We start from the raw sequence: 19,995 nt of genomic DNA on the forward strand, positions 1-19,995 counted from the left end.
CATCATGCATGCTTCACGATGCATGTGGACACGTGCCATGACACTTGGCAGCCATCTTGTGCCTACTGCATGTGTCTGCCTGTCGCTCTAAACAAGCATTTGCAAAACCAATAGCTTGGCTCTTTTTAAATCATTGGTTTCCTGCTAGAATTAATTTTCAGCGTCTTTGCAAAATTACTAATTTTATTTCATAGTATATGCAGAGTCCATTTCATGGAGATGAAAGGTTAGGTACACACCTGGCCACTGCTACTAGCGAGGTATAAGGTCGGAATAGAAACCTAAAAAGACAGACACTGAGGTTAAAATGTGCATTGTATGGAGAAGTGGGAGTATTGATAGGCACATTTAAATGCCTCCCATTTGAAAATATTGCACAGGAAGTGACTATCTGTATGACAAAGTTTTAGGTCTATAGTTAGAAATCTTAACTTATCCAACTATGGATGAAAAGCACCATACGCATGGGAGTTCAATCAGTTTAAAAAAAAAAAAAAAAAGCATGTGAAATTAGAGACTATTAGTAGCTCAGTCTTTTTAGAATGTATTGCTATCTGAATTGCTGTTTTCATTGTCATCTGAGTCGACAATGCCATTGTTATCTGTGTAGCCTCTGCCATTGTTAAGTGCCTGCCCACTGTCTGTGTTATCTCTGCAGCCACTTAACATTTTAGCCAAAAAAGGTATGCTAACAACTTTTTATTGGACATCATCACAATCTAAGTAACTACGTCAGAGTAAAGAATTTAAAGTTTCATCTTAACAATGGCCCCTATGTGCCTTTCTTGGACCACTTCATTATAAATGTATTTAGACACAGACATGCAGTTTGAAACTTATTGGAAAGATAGAAGAGGTAAGTAAAGAAGCACAGATGAAATACTACATTTTTGAAAAAAGACCTGGTCATCTGTGGGATGAGAGCAAGTGAAGCTGCTTTTAGTTAAGGTGAAGTAATTGCGGGAAGCTGGCCGGCGAATGCGGGCCTCCACTACCCCAACGGCTTGGAGTCCGGCCCGCCAAGCTTTATACGAGCTCCCAATTCGTAAGTGTTGATTATGAGTGACCAGCACTGCCCTGTCATCTTTTATACATTAAATTAACTGTTGGGCAAAGTAGGCAGGGCTAATGTCTTGTACATTTATAAAGATATTATTAAAACAATAAACAGCATATTTATGGGTTTTAAAGCAAATCATCTATACCTTGAAATTAGTATGAGAATCATTGCTGCCATCTAGAAGTTGTGAGTTGAGTCATTTAATTGAGAGTTTGCTTCTCCTAAATGAACCAATAGGTATTCAGTGAATTACTGGTTTGCCTAGTGAGAGGAAATGAAAGTTTTTCTGAGAAGTTCTGGGCTGTGCAATAGCAGCCTATTTCCAGTGGCGTAACATAAGCCCCGGCAGCCCCTGTGGTGACCAGGGGGCCCCTCAGCAAAATTGATAGGTGGTGGGTCAGGGAGGGGCCCTTGGTGTAGTTTGCAGGGGGCCTTCGCAAGTTTTGTCACGCCACTGGCATTGTCAGTCAGTGCAATTGCACCATCAGTGGGGAATGGAGCCTCATCAGGGACTAGAAGATCAGGCTCAGATATTTTCAGGGGGACAAAAGGGAGCAAGAATAATGCATTTGGCATTGCTGCAGAGAAGCCCTCATCTCCATATGTGGGTGAAGCTGCACCTGCTAACTCACCTAGCGTGTGACTGGTTGCTCCCCCATTCTGGGGGCAACACTGCAAACAACCTGGATACTACTCTGCACTGTTTAATGGGACAAAGCAGGTGAAGTAGCCTTGCTCAGTCAAAGACAGAGCAGAGAAGCATCGTAGCACAGTGGCGTGTGGGTAAAGAGTGTTCAGCCTGACTCACACAAGCCATGTGTTTGGTCGCATGTTTAGTCTGTCAGGCTGGTGCAGACCAGGCAGCATCTGGCTTGTTTACATTTTTTCAGTTTTACAGCTATGAAAACTAACGTTTGTAATTGCACAGAGGCGTAGCTAGGTCTTTTGCCACCTGTGGTGGTCAAAGCCTTTGTTGCCCTGGGGCGGGCGTAAGAGCGGGGGGTGCTAGTGAAGGAATCCTGCGCTTGCCGCCCTGCGCAGCCACAGGTAAGAGCGGGGGAGGCTGCCGACCCCAAAACTCATGCCGCCCAGGAAGGTCTGTCCCCTCTTGCTACGCCCCTGCAATTGCACTCCTCAACGGAGTGTGGGTAGGTTACAAGAGTGGTGGGTGTTCACATAGCTTCAGGGTCTGGTTCACTTAATTTAGATGAGAAACTGTAGTGACCCTGGGAAACTGAACTGGTATATCAGCAGTATCGAAGAAGTGTCAGCTTTTCTCATGTACAGTTGCTCACTCTCAAACAGCCATTGGAACTCATCCGTCACCCTCAGGCTTTTACTTCTAACTGCTGATCCGACTGACACTGCCAGGACATGACCCACTAATTACTATGCATGGTGTGCCCTGCCACATCTCCACTGAAATTGCATCCCTGAACTTGCGGTTAATAATACCAAGAGTCTAGTTACCTTTTGTGATATAGACTTAGGGGCCTATTTATGAGGAGGTTTGAATTGCTCTCGCACCACATAACATGCTGCAAGAGTGACGCAAACCTTACATGTGTTTTATGAAGCCACACATGGCCACTTTGCATGGCCTTGAGAGTCCCCATAAATCGTGGGTAAGGCAAAGCAGCACAGATCGCTATATTGCCTTACTCTGCCTGGGAATGCATTCCATGGGCATTGCCTGGATGTTCCCACGCAACTCCCATGGCTTTTGATGCATTCCCAGATTTACTAGAACTGGTAGACCTGCGAATGCACCAAAAAGATACGCCTTCTAAGGTGAGGTGTAGCAAGGGAAAATATCTTTAGTTCGCCTTGTTGCTTTCTCTGTCTAAACATGAATTTGCCTCTCAGGATTGTTTCTGTGCAGGAAAGTGTCTGCTTCCTGCACAACAACAATCCTGCATTCAACGCAGGCACCCGTACACCATGGTGCAGGGTGCCTGCATTGGCGCTAGGCTGCCATAAGGGCGCAGCGCCGGGGAAAAGGCTGGAATCCGCCATATTGCCTAAAATACTGTGCATTCCTGCCCTTTACGTGTCATGAAGCACAGCATGCCTGCCTCGGCACTAGGCTGCCAAAAGGGTGTTAGCACGGGGGAAAAGGCCAGATTGTGCCGTATTGCCTTCAGTACAGTGCATTCCTGCCCTTTCCCTGTCATGCAGCGCAGCAAGGTGACTTGCTGTGCTGCACTGCGTGACATTATCGTAAATAGCCCCCAGAATGAGGATCCCTGGTTGTACTCTGAGAATCCCCAGAGAAATTATGTTTTACTAGGGGATCAGTATTTCCTGCTCCAGTTCCGCTGGCGACTCCTCACCCTCCATCACACTTCCCCTGACAAATGTTTGAGCAGCTGACATCTCGAGGGCAAAGATGGCAGCGTCATGGTATTTCCACACAGCTTGTTGTTTCCAACTGGGCCAGTAACTCTGTTACCAGCCAAGCCGGGAACTTCGGAGGTGACTGCATTATTGCTACCTATTAAATAGGCTTACAACCTGGGTGTTCAATCTCTTTCATCATATCTGTCTTAAATCAGTGACTCCCTCTAAACTACGAATAATTAATAAACTAGAATGCTGTTAGTTGAAAACAGACTCGTGCGTGTGCAGCCATGGAGTGAGTGTAATATTACCAGTCCCAGCCGCATCTCGAGCCCTCTTATACATTTATTTTACGACCATAACCGGAAGCATCTGCAGCGCTGACCTCTGCAGTCTGTCCCCAGGACCGGTCTGGCCGTAGTAGGCACCGGGCAATCCCCCGGTGCGCCGCACGGGTGGGGGCCGGTTTTGGGCCCCTCGGGGCCGTTTTTGTTACAGGGCCGTTTTTGCAGCAGAGCTGCAAAATCGGCCCTGCAACAAAATCGGCCGAAAACCGGCCCTGGCACAGAGCTCGCTGGCACCCCCAACACAGGGGGGGGGGGCATTGGGCAACTCCTTTGCCAGGGCCGGTTGTGGTTCCCAGTCCGGCCCTGTCTGTCCCTCATTACTGTTCATAACCTCGCGAGACATCTTTGGTGCTCCGGAGCTCCTGCCGCGCGGTCATTAAAACTGCAAAGGTTGTTGATTGCTTGATTCCCAATCAGGCTTACCTTTTCGTTTCCAGGAACCTGGCAGCCGACGGTAAAAGGCAGCGGTGCGGTCTGTGCACTTAATCACAGGAGCCCTTTAAAATGAAGTCATGAAAAGTGAGACAAATAATTGTGAGGAATGTCCAGGGAAACGTGACTGATTTTTAACTAATCTTTTCTTCCAAAGTGTTTCCAGCTGGTATTTTGCAACCGCCCTTCTTCGGTGCATCACAGCCCAAGTCGCTTAATTATGGTGGCATAGGGATGGTAATCGGCCATGAAATTACACATGGATTTGATGACAATGGTAAGATTTTAGTTCTTTTTTTTAAATGTATTGTGCTAATTATGTTTAAAGTGAGCACAGAGCTAAGGCTAATAGGGTGACACAAGGATATGGGAACACAACAGGACGGAGAAGTACTCCAATTGTGAAATTATATCATTTATGTTGTGTTACCTATGCTTTGTAAAGTTCATCATTTGCCTTTCATTGCACTTTTCACACTGTTGTGTGTCTCAGTAGTGGCACCGTTGCCTGCTGGTCGTGGGGTTCCCAGTCCTGGGGCCTTAGGCTAGTGTGTTCAGTGTAACTTAAGGTAATCATGTTAGTGACTCGCCTATATCTGAGGCTGTGACCAGGGCTGGACTGGCCATTGGGTGGATTGTCATGTCCTAGAAATGACCCTATAGTGTTATTCTAATAGTGGCCTCCTGATGTGTGGGGTTGGTTTCAACATTTTTGCCAAGGGTGATTTGAGCTGTGACTGTGTGCCTGTCAGCATCTTCCTCTAGCAGTAAGGCTGTATGTGTCTGTATGAGGTTTCTGGTTGGCTAAGGTATACATCTAGGCCAGGCAGGACCCACCACTCTAAGCAGGGTAAGCTAGATACACAACTAAGAAAACTTTGGCACTGATCAGGCAGGTTTATCAAAAGAGGCAATGTGTAAAGTATTTGTTACACACAAAAAAAACAGTAGCTCAATGAAAACACCACAAAAGACTCCACATCGGTTCGTAAAAATAGATTAGTATATTATAAACACATTAAGGCCACAATGACAAGCCTCCAATGTATACTTTTCAAGTTATGACAAGAAAGGCATAATAATAAACAGAGTGCTAGGGCACTCACAGATTTGCTGGTGAAAGGTTCCTGATTCAAGCAGTTGATCGCTGAGCTTCAGATAGAGCCAACACAATCTCATGTCCAACCAGCACTCATTGAAAGGATCTACATGGATCCCTTGGGACACCGAGAGTGCAGGGAGTTCAGCCGGCCTCCAGCCTGCAGGTCGACTTTAAGGACCTTAGCAGTCCGGTGCACAAATCACAGTACCTTTTCCCTGGGCAAAATAGCAGTAATGTCGGGAGACGGTGGGTTGAAGGGCCACGTCGGGCTGTCCTTGAGGAGTCGAGGCAGGTTTGGCAGCCCAATACCTGTAACACAGCCCAGTACTTGTAACACAGAGGCAGTCAGATACTTGTAACACAGGTGCAGTGGCCACGCCTCACCCTCCGGCATTGCAGCAAGGCAACCTAAAGCTGTGCTGGAAGCAGGGCCGGACTGGCCGCATGGGGCACGGGTGTTCCCCCGGTAGGCCCACTGGGGCAGTTTTTGTTACCGGGGGTTGGGAAAATCGGCCCCCTGTAACAAAATCGGCCGAAACCGGCCCTAGCAAACTGCTCGGCTGCACCCCCCCTCACCCCCAGAGGGGCCCGGCCCAGCAGTTTGCCAGGGCCGGTTTCGGTTCCCAGTCCGGCCCTTGCTGGAAGGAGGGTTCCTTAGGAGTTGCAGCGTCTGTTGGCACTGCAGAGAGCTTGAAGAGCTCAGATCCTCCAGGAAACCAAAAAGGGCATGTGGTTTCACCCAACACGCTGATAATTGAGCATGCACTGCTCCTGAGTGAAGTGAGAAGCGCTAGATCGTTCCCCAGGCAGATCGCAGGTTAAAATGACAACTGCAGGACTCCCAGATAGCAGAGTCTGATGGCAATGGGGAAATCTTTGATGGCCCTGAGACTTCAGGAACAGTGGGCAATCTTGGAGATCACTTACAGAGAAGGCAGAGTCCAGCTCTCCTTCCAGCAGAGTCAGGGAGCAGAAGGCAGCAGGGCAACAAGCAACAAAGCAGTCCATCCAGAAATGCAGGCCAGCTGAGTCCTCTAAGCAGCACAGTGGTGCTGGTGACAGAGGGTCGGTTTGAGATCCAGAAAGTGTCTGATTTCAGGGGCTTAGAGACCCATTTCTTATTCCCAAAAGTGCCTTTGATGTATGGGTTGACTTCAAAGGAGGTCTCTGAAGTGCACAAGGATGCCTTTCAACCCAGATCAGTCTGCCAGGCTATATCTGGAGAGCAAATCAGTGCTTTCGGTGTGGACAGGACACTCCCTTAGGAAGTGTAAATGTCAGCCCCTTCCATTCCTCCCTGCCCTGGAAGACCCACCAGAATGCAGATGAATGCAGATCAGTGCTCAGAATGCAAATGAGCCTCACCTTCCTGTGTTTGTGGCTGTCTAGGCATGAAAAACATACAAGTACATATCCTACCTTTCACTTACATAGAACCCTGCCATTGGGGTTACTTAGGGACTACCGTAGGGGTGACTTATATGTAATAAAATGGGAGTTTGAGGCTTGGCAGTTAGTTTTAAATGCTAAGTCGACACGGCAGTGAACTGCACACACAGGCACTGCAGTAACAGGTCTGAGACAGGTTTGAAATGCTACTTCTATGGGTGGCATAATCAGTGCTGCAGCCCACTAGTAGCATTTGAAGTACAGGCCCTGTGTATATGGTATGCCACTTTACAAGGCACTTACCAGTACAACAAATATTCCAATTAGGTATACACCAAAGCCATCATATTTAGGGAGAAGCATATGTACTTTAGCACTGATTAGCAGTGGTAAAGTGCTCAGAATCCTAGGCCAACAAAAAGAATCAGCAAAAACAGGAGGTAAAAGGTAAAACGTTTGAGGTGACCCTTCAGAGAGGGCCATTTTGTAAACAGTGTATTTTTCCCCTTTGGTATCCATGTCTCCCCTTAAAAATGTCTCCTTGTTGCTATCAATGCATTATGTCTCCTTTGCATATATCGTCAACTGTGGAACATATGAGAATGACACCACTATAGCCCCAAATTCTTTTCAGACCAAGCAATTTTGTGGAAAAGTTTAAGATCGTAGTTATGACACAAGCAGTTGAAACATGTACAAAACATATTTATGTTGTTAATAATGACAACTCAATAAATCTACAGAAATACTGAAATTATAATTATTGGAATTAATTGATGTCTTGGGCATCGCAAAACAATCTTAATACCAGACTAAACCCTCCAGTAATACTGAAGAAAAATAATTTCATAGAGATTTGCTGCCAAGTTCGAATACCACTTCAAGCACCCGTTTGACTGACAGTCCAGGTCAACTTTTGCTCCTAGCTACCTGGATCTACAACTGTTCTTGCCAAGCTTCATTGACCTTGAACGCGTGTTTTGGGGACAACCACGGGCAACCATCAATCATAAATACATTGGCCCAGAACTGCCCCCCTCCTGCCAACCATGAGCATTGCTATTACAGTGGCCAGGTACATGCACCCGTGCCTCCTGAAATAAGAGTTGGGTCTCTTGGCACACATTTGGAAAAAAAATGCAAATTACTAATCCTCAAGTGCAATAAAATTGTGCTTTTCAAAACCATTGAGGGGATGATAGATTGCTACTGCCCCACCACAAGGCCAAACACGAACCCTGTTCTTCACCCTCCACACCACACGGGGAACCATGCAGATGACACTATTCATGAGTTGTACATGCAAATAAAGAACTGCACTATAATGCTGTTGATGAGCCATGTTCTGCTGTGAGCCTTCTGCACCCAAAGCTCATGATAAAACTACAATATTCAGTCTAATTAGAGTGAGGCTGGGATTGATTCCCGCTAATCCTATGTTACTCCTCCCCACCATACATCAGCAGCCACCTCAACTGACCTTAATGCACCTTCAAGTCCCATTTCACCTCCAGATTCCAATGAACGTCAGAGAGTTAAATGGACCTGGATAATTGCTCAAGGAACCTCAGCAAATTTTGAAAAATGATATCCCACTCAGTTACTTATTCTGACGGGGAAAAAAATCACAAATCCATGGGCAAATGTCCATCTTAATGTGAGGCGTTCATTGCAGTGAACACTTACTTGATAGAAAACCTGTACCCTAACCCAAATAAAACAAAACCCAGGGCCTACCTTTACGGACACTTCAATAATTATGGCTGCATTACATTGGCAACTAACTTCCACCTTCCTTAATGAACCCCTGGAACAAACATTTTCTTTTAAGGCATCAACTTTCTGGGTGTGCAAGGTCCCTTACCAGTGTGAGGGACACATTGCCATATCTCATGACGTAGGTACAGCCTCACTGTGATGGGAGTCTCTCATGAATTGGCCAGTAACATATACTTATAGATCCACTGTAATCCCTTCATTAAAAATAAACACAGAGGGTCGTAAAAAATTATATGTCATGAGAAAGAAAAATCTGTCATGAGAAGAATTCAAAATAAATGAATCCCAAGGTTCGTTTTATCCGAATCTCTTGAAAAAAATACGATGAAGACCCTCAGCCGCACTTTCACGATTGCGGTATATTTTGGTTCTACGCTTATTTGGTTAAGTAAGATGAATCATCATTGGATTTCAGTGCCTGAATTTCCCGTTCTCCAAATGTTGAGCGTCCTCCACCAAGAGAGAGACTGTCTGGTATGTGACAGTTGTGAAATAGAAAGTATGCGAAAAAGATTAATACAAATATTAAATTATATTCTCTCCTGTGTAGATTGCCTTTATTTTCACAGAGGAGGGATAGGGTTAAAAACGACTGCGGTGCTTGTCTGGATAATTATAGAACCTTGCGAAAAGGGGGTTGACATGTTCAGCATATGGCGCCCATATTGGTCGGGAGGCTTTCTTCAGGACCAGAACAATCAGCCATCTCAAATGTAGAGGGGCTGTGTGTATGGTAAGGAAGGTAAGTGGATTCGCTCACCTGATAGTTCAACAGATTATATTTTGTATCTGTTGTAAAACATGAGGTTATAGGCCAAAATATGGTCTATAGCTGAGATCTATGCGGAGCTTCTCAGTTCCATGAAGCCGGCGATGCTGCGTGTATTACTACCATGTGGGAGTTATATGGCAGGTGCTGCGCCTGTCTGCGCTGCCCTGGAAATGGAAGGAAGCAGCATCCTTATCCATTTCAAACCAGGCAAGGGTGTCAACACTCAACTTGAAGGGATGTTTTCGAGCTCTATTTTTGAAGCTAAAACAGCTTGCCAATCTAGCTGCTAAATTGTCCTGTATTCCTTTTACTTCAGTCCTTGTTTGACCTAGCAATAAAATAATGCACTAAAGAAAACAGGAGGCTATTCAATTAGTGGGTATCACAAATCATAATTTGATGTATAACTCAAGCTAAGAAAAATACATACACACTCGCTTTGACAGACTGCATTGGGGTTTTATTCCCCGCTTTCCTCCCCAGACATTTATCATGTGCCAGCATTGACTTCTTCCTCTATCTTTCACTGTGTACTGGAGTCCTTTTGCTCCCAAAGCAGGTGCTCACTTTGCCTGATTATGTTGATTTATCAAATCCTGTCACCTTCCAGTGTGATTGTGAATTCCTTTTGATGGACTGGTGCTGTTGCTTACAATATTGTGTTCCTGTATTTGATTTCACTAATGGTTATTTTTTTTAAACTGTGCCCAGGAAGAAAACAAAACTTTATCATGTTTAATTTGCAACACAACTATAATATTTTTATTTAAAAAAAGATAGTGTGTAATTTGGGTTTGTGAATCTAATATCTTATACTATCAACCAGATTTCCCTCCTTCTGTCGTTCTTTCTACTTTATATTCCTTATTTCCTTTATTCTTTGCTACTTTCTTTTCTTCTTTTTTAATTTCCTTTTTGCCTTTTTCCCATTCTCCTTCTTTTGTTCCCTATTTTCTTCAGTTCCTTCTTTCATTCTTTATTTTTGCCTTTCCTTTTTCTTTCCTTATTTTGTTCCTCTTTTCTTTCTTTTTGGCCTTCTTCCTTTTTTCTTTCCTTCTTTGTTTTCTTTCTTATTTTTTGTCTTCTTTCCTTTGTACAGACGTTCTTTCTTTTTCTTTTTTTGCCTTTCCTTTTCTTTCTTTTTTCTCTTTTTTCTTTTATTCTTTCTTTTTTCTTGGCTCCATTCCTTCCTTCATTAGTTCTTCTTTTATTCATTATTGTTTCCCTCTATCTTTCTCTTTTGCCTTCTTTTTTGACTACGTTCCTTTATTCTTTGCTTCTTTCATTCTTTCCTTCCGTCTTGTTTGCCGTCTTTAAATTTTCCAATTTTCTTTCCTTCTTTCTGTTCTTTTTTTTAAATTTATTTTTGTGTTTTCTTTCTTTGGCAGTCTTTTTTTAATCTTTCTTTCTTCACTTTTTATCTTGTTAATTCCGCATTTATTCTTTTTTGCATCTTGCTATCTTTCTTTTTGCCTTCTTTCTTTTTTTGCCTTCTTTCTTTTCTCCTCACTTTCTTTTTCTTTTTTCTTTTCTCTTTCCTTCTTTTCTTTGCCTTCTTTCCTTTGTTCTTTCTTTTTCCTTTATCTTTTATTTATTTCCATTTATCTTCCTGTTTTACCTTCTTTCTTTCATTCCTTCCTTCTCTATTTTTCCTTTCTTTCTTTTTTGCCTGATTTCTCTCTTTTTCCCTTCTTTCTTATTTTGCCTTCTTTCCTTTTGTCCTTACTTCTTTATTTCTTTGTGCTCTTTCCTTCCTTCTTAGTTTTTTTTGCTTCTCTTTTTCTTGCCTTCTTTCTTCCTAAATCCTTTCTTTCTTTCTGTCTTTCTTTCTTTTTTTCTTTCTTCTTTTAACATTCTTTTGTTCCTTCCTTCTTTTGTTTCTCCTTTTTTCCTCCTTGTTTCCTCCTTTTTGGTGTGCCTTTGTTCCTTCTTTGTCTGCCTTTCTTCTTTTTTATCTTCATTCCTTACCTTCTTCCTTTTTTTCCTTCTTTCTTTCTGCAGGTGAGGCTAGCAGTCAATGCCAGACCAATGGCTTTTTTATGTCTATGTTAGCCAAGACGTTTTGATTTTTACTAAGAGTATGTATAACATAGTTGCTTATAGAGTATGTATAAAATAGGTACTTAGAGGGTTTCAGCCTGACGACATCCATCAGTCTGTGATTGTGTCATTCACATTTTAACTCCACCCACTCAAGCATGCATCAAGGGGCAATGTTAGCCCACTTCTGCCATTGATTGACTGTACCATGAGTTGTGGCATACTGCCCTTTCACATTGCGCTCATCCACACACACAGTAGTTCCTCTCAGTGCTGGGTGTACCATGGTGATGTGTACTTTATTGAGACCACAAAAACACTTTTGCCTTTAGCCAATGTTTTTCAGATTTAATAAGGGCCCAGCAGGATCCTGAACAATAGAGTTTTATAAAAAACATGACAAAACAAAAAAGAATTTCCAAAAGTCTGGCGGCCAACACCATGTGGTTCTTGTGTTAGCCGCCAGACTTTGGGCAATTCTTTTTTATTTGTTCTAGGTTGTTTTTTGTACTGTCTTGTGATCCTGTCCTAATGATTGACCTGATTAAGTTAACTACAGGTGCCCAAATGTTGACTCTCTCCCAATATGTACTGTTTAAGCATATATCATTGAGGATCACAATTGGCTTGAGTTATTCATCGAATTATGATTCGTGATATCCCAGAGATTCAACAGCATATTGTTTTCTAGAATGCGTTTGCTTTTACATTATCTTTGCACCTTACTTGTCGCTACAGCACTGCTGTGTTACACCATGTCACGGTATTATTAAAAAGTAATCATTGTGTCGACTAATGTTTGCACATGCTGTTTTATTTCTTTTTTTCTTTATTTGTCTACCTTGTGGCTTACCTTTTAATTTTACTGCCAATTTCCATTCCAAAAAGGATCAAGACTGATAATTCTAAGAACTTGGGAAGCATAATTACAATAAAGCAATGGTTCATTTAGGATAAGTATAAATATAGCAAGAGATTCTGTGTCTCAATAAATCCAATTAATATATATCTATATATATAGTTGCCGTTTTTATATTGCTGAACATTTCAGATTTCTTGTGATGTTTGACCGTAACCATTTTGAAAGTATTTAGTCTATGTTGGTTTAATTAACATCACATGGTGAATATAAATTGCCTTCAAGAAAAGGCCTTCCTTGGCTGACAAAGGCAGAACTAGCAGCCAAAACGCGTTCCAATGCCAGTGACAGACGCTTTATGAAATAAAGGCAGTGATTACTTTCCGGAGTGCAGGTCTTTTCTCTGGAGTGGAGGAAGGGTTGTTTTGTATTTAAAACGCTAGCGGTGGCGCACCCACCTGCTCCACCAGCGGTTAGGAAGCTCGCCAGCAGACTGCAAATGGAGGTGTTTTATATATATATATTTCTTGAGGGCTCAAAAGAGGCAAGTGGTTTGATAGCATAGTAGAGAGATTTATGGCACCTTTGAACTTGGTGTAGTAGGAATCAATAATACCCATTCAATGTCTACACTGGATTTTGACAATATGAGCACTTTGTCATGTTGATGCTGAAATAAAGATTTATTTAAGCGTCAACACAACGAAGTGCTGGTGGCACACAGCAATCACCAGCTGTCACTAGATTCCACAGCCTACCTTTCCACGTGTTATGTTATGCTAATTCAATTTATAATGAGCGCAAATCAACCCAGGAAGGGTATCCAGGCACAACACAGTAGAATGAGTGAAGAAGTAGACTGAGTTTTGAGAAGTTTCTTAAAACTGAAATGATCTGCACATTGGTCTATAAGAAGTGGGAGCTTATTCCACCAGAGGGGAGCCACGTTAGAGAAGGATCTGACTCCTGAGCGAGATTTCGTGAAAATTGGAACTGCCAGCAGGACTTTATCACTGGATCACAAAATTCTGCCGGGACGATAGGGAACAAGCTTTGCAGAAAGGTAGCTAGTTGCGTTACTTGTGAGTCAGGCAGTAAACCTTGAAAATGATTTTCTTACCAATCGGTAGCCAATGAAGCGAGCTCAAAAGAGGGGAGGATGCTGTCCTGGCTGGAAGATTGCAGTGGCGGCCAGCATGGCTTGTGGGTGGTAAGGCAGGGGACACACAGGGGTTGCACGGGGTGGGGAGGTCACAGCGATCTGTTAAAAAGTCCTTGAGCCATGATAATGCCATCCCATGAATTTCTGCCTCCTGAAATCTTTGCAACTTTCGACAACGAGAAACAGTATAGAATGCTGCTGAGAGTCCAACAGCACAAGTAGAGGAGGTGTTGTTGTCAAGACACCATCTAATGTGGTCGGTCACTGCAGCTAAAGGAGTCTTGGTACTGTATGAGGGTCTAAAACCCAATTGGGAAAAGTCTAGTCGCAAATTTGTTTCAAGATGCTCCATAAATTGTATATTAATTTGACATTCCAAAGTTTGCCCAATAATGGAAGAAGAGAAATGGGTCTATAGTAGGTAAGATCTGTAGGTGGCAAAATAGGCTTATTTTGTATAGGGGTAACTAGTGCTGTTTTGCAAGCCAAGGGAAATTTGCCTGAGGAGGTTGAGAAATGAAGTAATAAGCAAATGACAGGGGCAAGCTGAAATGACAGAGAGGCGGGCATGTAAGCTGTACAGATATCTAAGGGGGACCCCCATTGATAATGCTTTTTAATAGACTTTGGCCACAAGGGCTTACATTTGTTTAAAATGGAACTATTGATAGAGAATAGAGATCAAATCTTGAGCTCCTCGTAGTCTTGCTCAGTTATTTTAGGGAAATTCAGATACATTTAATTGATATTACCTTCAAAATGATCAGCTAAGGAGCCACAAAGAGACTGTGATGGCATGATCTCAGACGAAAGGCTCATAGGCTCAGGAAGGAATTAAGAACTTTAAAGAGCATCTTGGAAGAGTTTCCTGCCTGAATAATTTGGGAATAGATATATGTCTTGCAGGCATTTTGTATATTTTGATGATACTTTATTAACCTCTTCAATGCCCATGACGAGCTGGTCTCGTCATGGGCCGCGGTGGCGCTGTGCCCATGACGAGACCAGCTCGTCATAAACCCCGCCCGCTAATACAACGGCCGGCACAGGGCGGGGAAAGGGGCGGGCACTGAAGGGGTTAAGGCTTGTGTATATGCCTCTTTAACAACAAGAATATTGAAATGGCACCATCGCCTTTCAAGCTTTTCACACAAGGTTTTTTCATTGCGGAGCTCTGAGGAGCACCATGGAGCATGGTGTTCCATAGCTAGGCTTTGAGCAAGATTTTATTGGCACATCTTGTTAAAAGCTGCATTGACAGCTGAGTGATAATCAGATAAGGCTTTATCTATGCTAGAGTCTATGAGTGTAAAGTCAAGTATTGAGGAGAAGACATCTAGAGTTATTTTACGCAAGTGTTTAGTACTTTTCAACAGAGGCTTTTGTTTCTGTTCAGGCCCCTTATGTTTAGGCATCTGAAAACGTACTAAGGAGTGAATGTCCAGGTAAGGGGTTGGGGCCCTCATGCAACAAGGTGGGAGAGTTGTGAAAATCAGGTCTAAGGTGTGGCCAGCCAAATGAGTGGGGCCTGCCACTTACTGTTGGAGGCCCAACGAGGTTAGGTCAGAGGCAAGTTGAACTACCTCAGAGTTAGAGAAATCTCCTCCTTGAATGTTGAAGTCACCCAACAGAAGAAAATATTGGGATGCAAGAAGATGGAGGGCATAGAGACTGCCATGTGGGAAAGATGGGGCAGACGGAGGCTCGACTATGGTAAAAAGATTTGGACCCCTTTTGAAGATTGGTTAGCCCAATAGGGGCTTAGCAGTGTTATTGATTTAATGCAAAATAATTGTAATTGTCTGACTTATGCTTTAATTTGTGTTTTACAAAACAACCATGTTAATTGTAAATTGTTATATTACATATATGCGAGCAAGCTTTATTAATAAAAAAAATAAAAAAAGAAGATGGAGGGCAATTAATTCCATAAGACACTAATTAAAATCTTTTTTGGAACCTGGAGGACAATACACAGGAGCTCCCCTCCAGCAGTCATGGGGGGATTTTCACTTTATACAGATCTCTGCCCAATCTGCTTGCAAAGTATCATTGAGTGAGACTTAATTGGTGTCTTTTAAAATGATGGCTAGGCCTCCACCTGGTCTGTTTTCTCTGTCTAATCTCAGCATTTGGTAGTTTTCAGGAAGAGCTAGCGATATTGCCTGGAGAAGTAAAACAGTTCAGCCAAGTTTCGGTAAAAAAAACAATGTCAGGTAAAAGTGACGATAGTAGATCCCAAAGTTCAATTGTGTGTTTGGTAAGGGATCTGATGCTACAAAGAAAGCCGGAGATACAGGAGAAGGTAGAAGGGGGTGATAAAGGAGAGTAAGGACATTCTAAGTTTGATAAAGCGTTGTTGCTAGATGAATCTGTAAAGTTATTGGCGGCTGCCTCAGGTGCTGCTCACCAAAACTCTAAACCTATGAAAGAATGTTGGAATTTACATTTTAAACAAGCGGTGGGCCCTACAAGATGAGACGGGTACACAGAGTTGCACAAGAATCCAGAGCTATCTGAGAGTATACTACCAAGAATTTAAAGTTCATCTATAGAGTAGATAATCCTGTCTTGATTGCTACGGTATAATAGAAAAGAAGCAGGGGTCCTGGCTCCTGGCGAAAGATGAGCGTGGATGGGGGCAGACGGCCTTGCCTTAGGCGCTCTTTCGGAGTGTCAGTGGAGCATCTACACCCAGGCCACCATTAAATAGAGTGTCCTTCACAAAAAGCTAGAGCTCCACCTGCACGGCGCATACGTAAAATAAGCAAAGGACTGCCAGCTCTGAACCTGGCAAGAAAGTCAGAAAAACAAAGCCACCCCTAAGCATTCACCCCCAGTGCGTCCAAGACAGTAAGCACCTTAATTAAAAGAAATTAATTACAAATGAGCAAATGTCAGAAGCTAAAAAAATTTCCTAAAAGAATGTAACAATTTAAAACTCAATCTGCTGCACGGCGTGTGTATGCCCCGCCTGCCATTAAATAGAGTGGCCTTCAAAAAAGCTAGAGCGTGGAACGTGAAATAACAATTCCATGCTTCCACGAAGGAAGATTCCACTCAGGTCTCTACATAGTTTTGTGTAAGTTGTATAGAAATGAAGCACTAGATGCCATAATGCCAGTGGAGTACATATGTGAGCTACTTCACTGACACAACTAAATTGCCAAACCTGAGAGGTTAGCTTGGCAGGTTTTTCTTTAAAAAATGCCATGGATTTGGGACAAAGGTGGCCATAGAATGATGTGTGGTATATTTTATGTGGCTGTGTACAAAGGAACTGTGAGGATGCACCTGTAAGAGATGTGACTGCAAGCTCCAGTACCTTCATTTACTTTTATGTTTGTTCTACTTGAGGGCTCGTGAGAGGTGATCTGATGTTTGTACACAGTCATATCTCATTTACTTAATGGGAAGGGCAGTGCTTTTAAGCCTTTGTAGATCAGTCATACCTTTGAGAACGTTACCACTTTGCGGGTCATATCAGAATGCAGAGCCAAATTGCTTGCATATCGGTTTTGAGAATGCATTTAGTAATACAATGCTACATAGATTTGGCCTCACCTCAACCCAAAGCGTGCTTTTTATGTACACTACTCTGCATAGCCTCTAAACATTTTCACTGCAGGAACTCAGGGCTTAATTTTTTTAAAACTTTTGCATTGTTGCGTGAAAACAGGGATGCAGCAGTTTTCACTGCGCCCTCCTGGCGACATGATTGATGCGTCATATTTACTGTATGACGCATCATCATTCGCAATGAATGACAGGTATGTCAGTATTACTGACGTATCTGTCAGCGCAAAAGTGACACATTGCTGGGGTGTGTTTGAAAACAGATGCAACTCCAGCAATGAGTTCTTTCACATTTGGCAAGCCCCATGTGAAAGGGCTTGTGTCAGTCGTACGACTGCTGTGAGGCAGGCTTAAGATATTGATGCAGTAGCGTCCTAGAAGTGACGCAGTTAAATTTCATAGATTTCACTGCGCCACTTCTATGAGGCTTTTTGTGGGGGAATGCCCATTCTGCACACATTATACCTGACCTGCTTAGATGTGTCACTTTGTAAATAGGGCGCAACGTGGCACATTTTTTACGCTGCTGCTGCGTCACAAAAAGTGACGCAATGGCAGTGCAAAAGTGACGCAGGGGCTCATAAATAAGCCCCTCAATCTTTTAAGAGTGCCATTGTTAATACAGTTCTAGGATTAGGCATTGTCTGAGAAGCAGACGATCGAAGAAAACTACTCTAAGTCAGCATTGACAAATAAACCAACCACAAATCTACGAAAATTACTCAAAGTCAACATTGGCAAATGAACCAGCGCAGAAAGAATGAGATGGTGTCATTCCTTGATTCAAAGTTATAATTGTAACCCGCTTTTTAATTTTTTGAATATATTTTCCTTTGAAATATATATTGTTCAATTTTTAAATATACGTTGAAAGTTGTATTGTTGTGTTATGGTTCTGGAATCTTTTGAGGTCTTTTTCATAGTAAATCTGAAACTAGGTAACCTCTAAGTTTAGTAGAAATGTCATATTATGTACACCCATTACGATTACATGCTTCAGCCACTTCCTAATTTGATAGCTGTGCGTCCTTACTTTCCACATTATTGCTTAACCTGTTTGGTCCATAGTGCTTCAGTGGGCCAACGTTAGTCACAAAACATATGAAGTAACCAACATAAGATAGATGGCAGCTCTTTTCTGAAAATACATTCTGGCCCATGTGAGACTAGGTTTAATTGTTAGTCAAATCCCAAGGTCCTGGACTCTTAGAATGCTGGATTAAGGTCTGTGGCTGAATAGAAAGGACCTTGACTCTTAGACGGCTGAATGCATTTTATCTGTGCCTGAATAGAACTGTCCTGGACTCTTAGACTCCTGAATGAAGGTTATCTATGCCTGAATAGTTGGGCAAACCAATTTCTGAATTTAAAATACATTAATTTCTTAAATATATTCTTTACGCTATATGAACTCTTTCTAGAGTTTCCCTTCCTTGTTGGCATCCTTCCAATGATCATTTGCAAACATGTTTTTAAGTGCCATGCATCATTTCCACTATTCTATTATTCATCGAAGTCTCTGCCTTCCAGTTTAGTTTGTTGCATGCAATGATTCAGCACTATGCAGTATTGGATTTTCTCTACGTTATTTGCTGCATCTTTGTATTATTGCAAGTTTATTGCAGTATAATTCCTTAAAATTGTGCGCTTTACAATCTACGAATCTGAGCTCCATTGCCTGCAGAACATTCACTGGCCTGTTTCCCAATTGTAAAATATATGTAAACACTTATGTATTCCAGGTAGAAATTTTAATGAGAATGGTGACCTTGTGGATTGGTGGACTCCAGAATCTGCAAAACAGTTTAAAGATTTATCGCAGTGTATGGTGTATCAGTATGGAAACTACTCCTGGGATTTAGCAGGAGGCCAGCATGTATGTTGATATTCTTTTATTCATGGTTCAATAAAATGTTCTTTTCTTCATGGTACAAACCTCATAGTTTAGTTTCAGTTCTTTCACTTGACACACTGTTTTTCTTCAGTAACTGTGACAGTGAACCAAGCCCATGTGTTTATTCTGCCCACAAAAGATGGAGGTGTGTACTGACCTCAACTTCTTAATATTGTGAGCACACAAGGAAATGCTTATGGTAGACCTTTGTTTATAATCTGTTTATGTGTATTTTCTATTTACAGCTAAGTGGAGTCAGCACTCTGGGCGAAAATATTGCAGATAATGGGGGAATTAGACAAGCATACAAGGTATGTGACCTAGTGTGTTAAACATAATGCAGGGATTTATTTTCCCTTTTGTGAACATATTGTGTGTTTCACTTTTCATTGTGTTGGCATTTCTTCTTAAATACATTGACTTGGGGAGTTCAAAAGTTCATCACACGTAGGACTGAAATGTTGCTTCTTCAGTAGTGATACAGTGGGACAACCAGGAAGCTGACCACCTTGTGTTTATTAAATTGGTATTCAAATGCACGCAATAGTTCACCATGGATATTCAATGAGTTAGTCTTTGCCAGGGAAATGGCATAATTATTTTCTTGTAGTCTGTTGTTGAGTAATAACATAGGGGGAGTTGGCATACCCTTCAAGTATAGCAACAACATTTGTTTTCATCTGTACCATAGAGGACATTTACCTGCTGATCGAGACTCTTTGTATATCGAACACAGATATGAATTTGACAATGATTATATTGAAATAACCTTTAGAAGTGGTCACCACTTCTTCCCCTTAGATGCACCATACTATTGATTTATATTTTTGACTTCATCACATAACTGAATGCCAGGAGAGAAAGAGAGGTAGATATGTGATCTTGTGGTTAGGTTGCAGACTTAAGAGTTCATGTAGAGTCTGTTGGAGTGAAGCATAGCTGTAATGTTTTGGAGATGCCGCCTCACACTGAACTCACACACCACTGTCTCATTTAGAGTCAGGTGAACTGCCAAATTTCTGACTGCTGATTATCAGCGGTTTGGTCTGTGTATTTTGGAAGGCCCATCCTATGTAGTGTTGGTCTGCCGACTTATTCTTTCCTTCCATGGTCCGCCAAGAGAAAGCATATATTTTTGGTTTTTCGGAAGCAAAATCTGGCTTTGGCGGTTTGTTTCTGAAAAGCAAAGACAATTCATAGCAGGCTGCCATGACTTGTTGGCCTGACTGGCATTACATTTCGG

At 42.4% G+C, this 19,995-nt stretch overlaps 1 protein-coding gene across 3 annotated transcripts in view; it reads left to right on the forward strand.

Annotated features, from left to right (window-relative positions):
• MME (membrane metalloendopeptidase) overlaps positions 1-19,995 on the forward strand; it is a 523,853-nt gene that overhangs the window by 447,378 nt on the left and 56,480 nt on the right. For all 3 annotated transcript variants that reach the window (XM_085634818.1, XM_085634819.1, XM_085634817.1), the window contains exons 18-20: positions 4,337-4,456; positions 18,601-18,734; positions 18,998-19,063. In XM_085634818.1, coding sequence (XP_085490944.1) covers positions 4,337-4,456; positions 18,601-18,734; positions 18,998-19,063 — 320 coding nt within the window. The remainder of the gene's footprint in view (positions 1-4,336; positions 4,457-18,600; positions 18,735-18,997; positions 19,064-19,995) is intronic.

The sequence above is a fragment of the Triturus cristatus genome, chromosome 11, assembly GCF_964204655.1.
Source record: "Triturus cristatus chromosome 11, aTriCri1.1, whole genome shotgun sequence".
NCBI classification, from domain to species: Eukaryota; Metazoa; Chordata; class Amphibia; order Caudata; family Salamandridae; genus Triturus; species Triturus cristatus.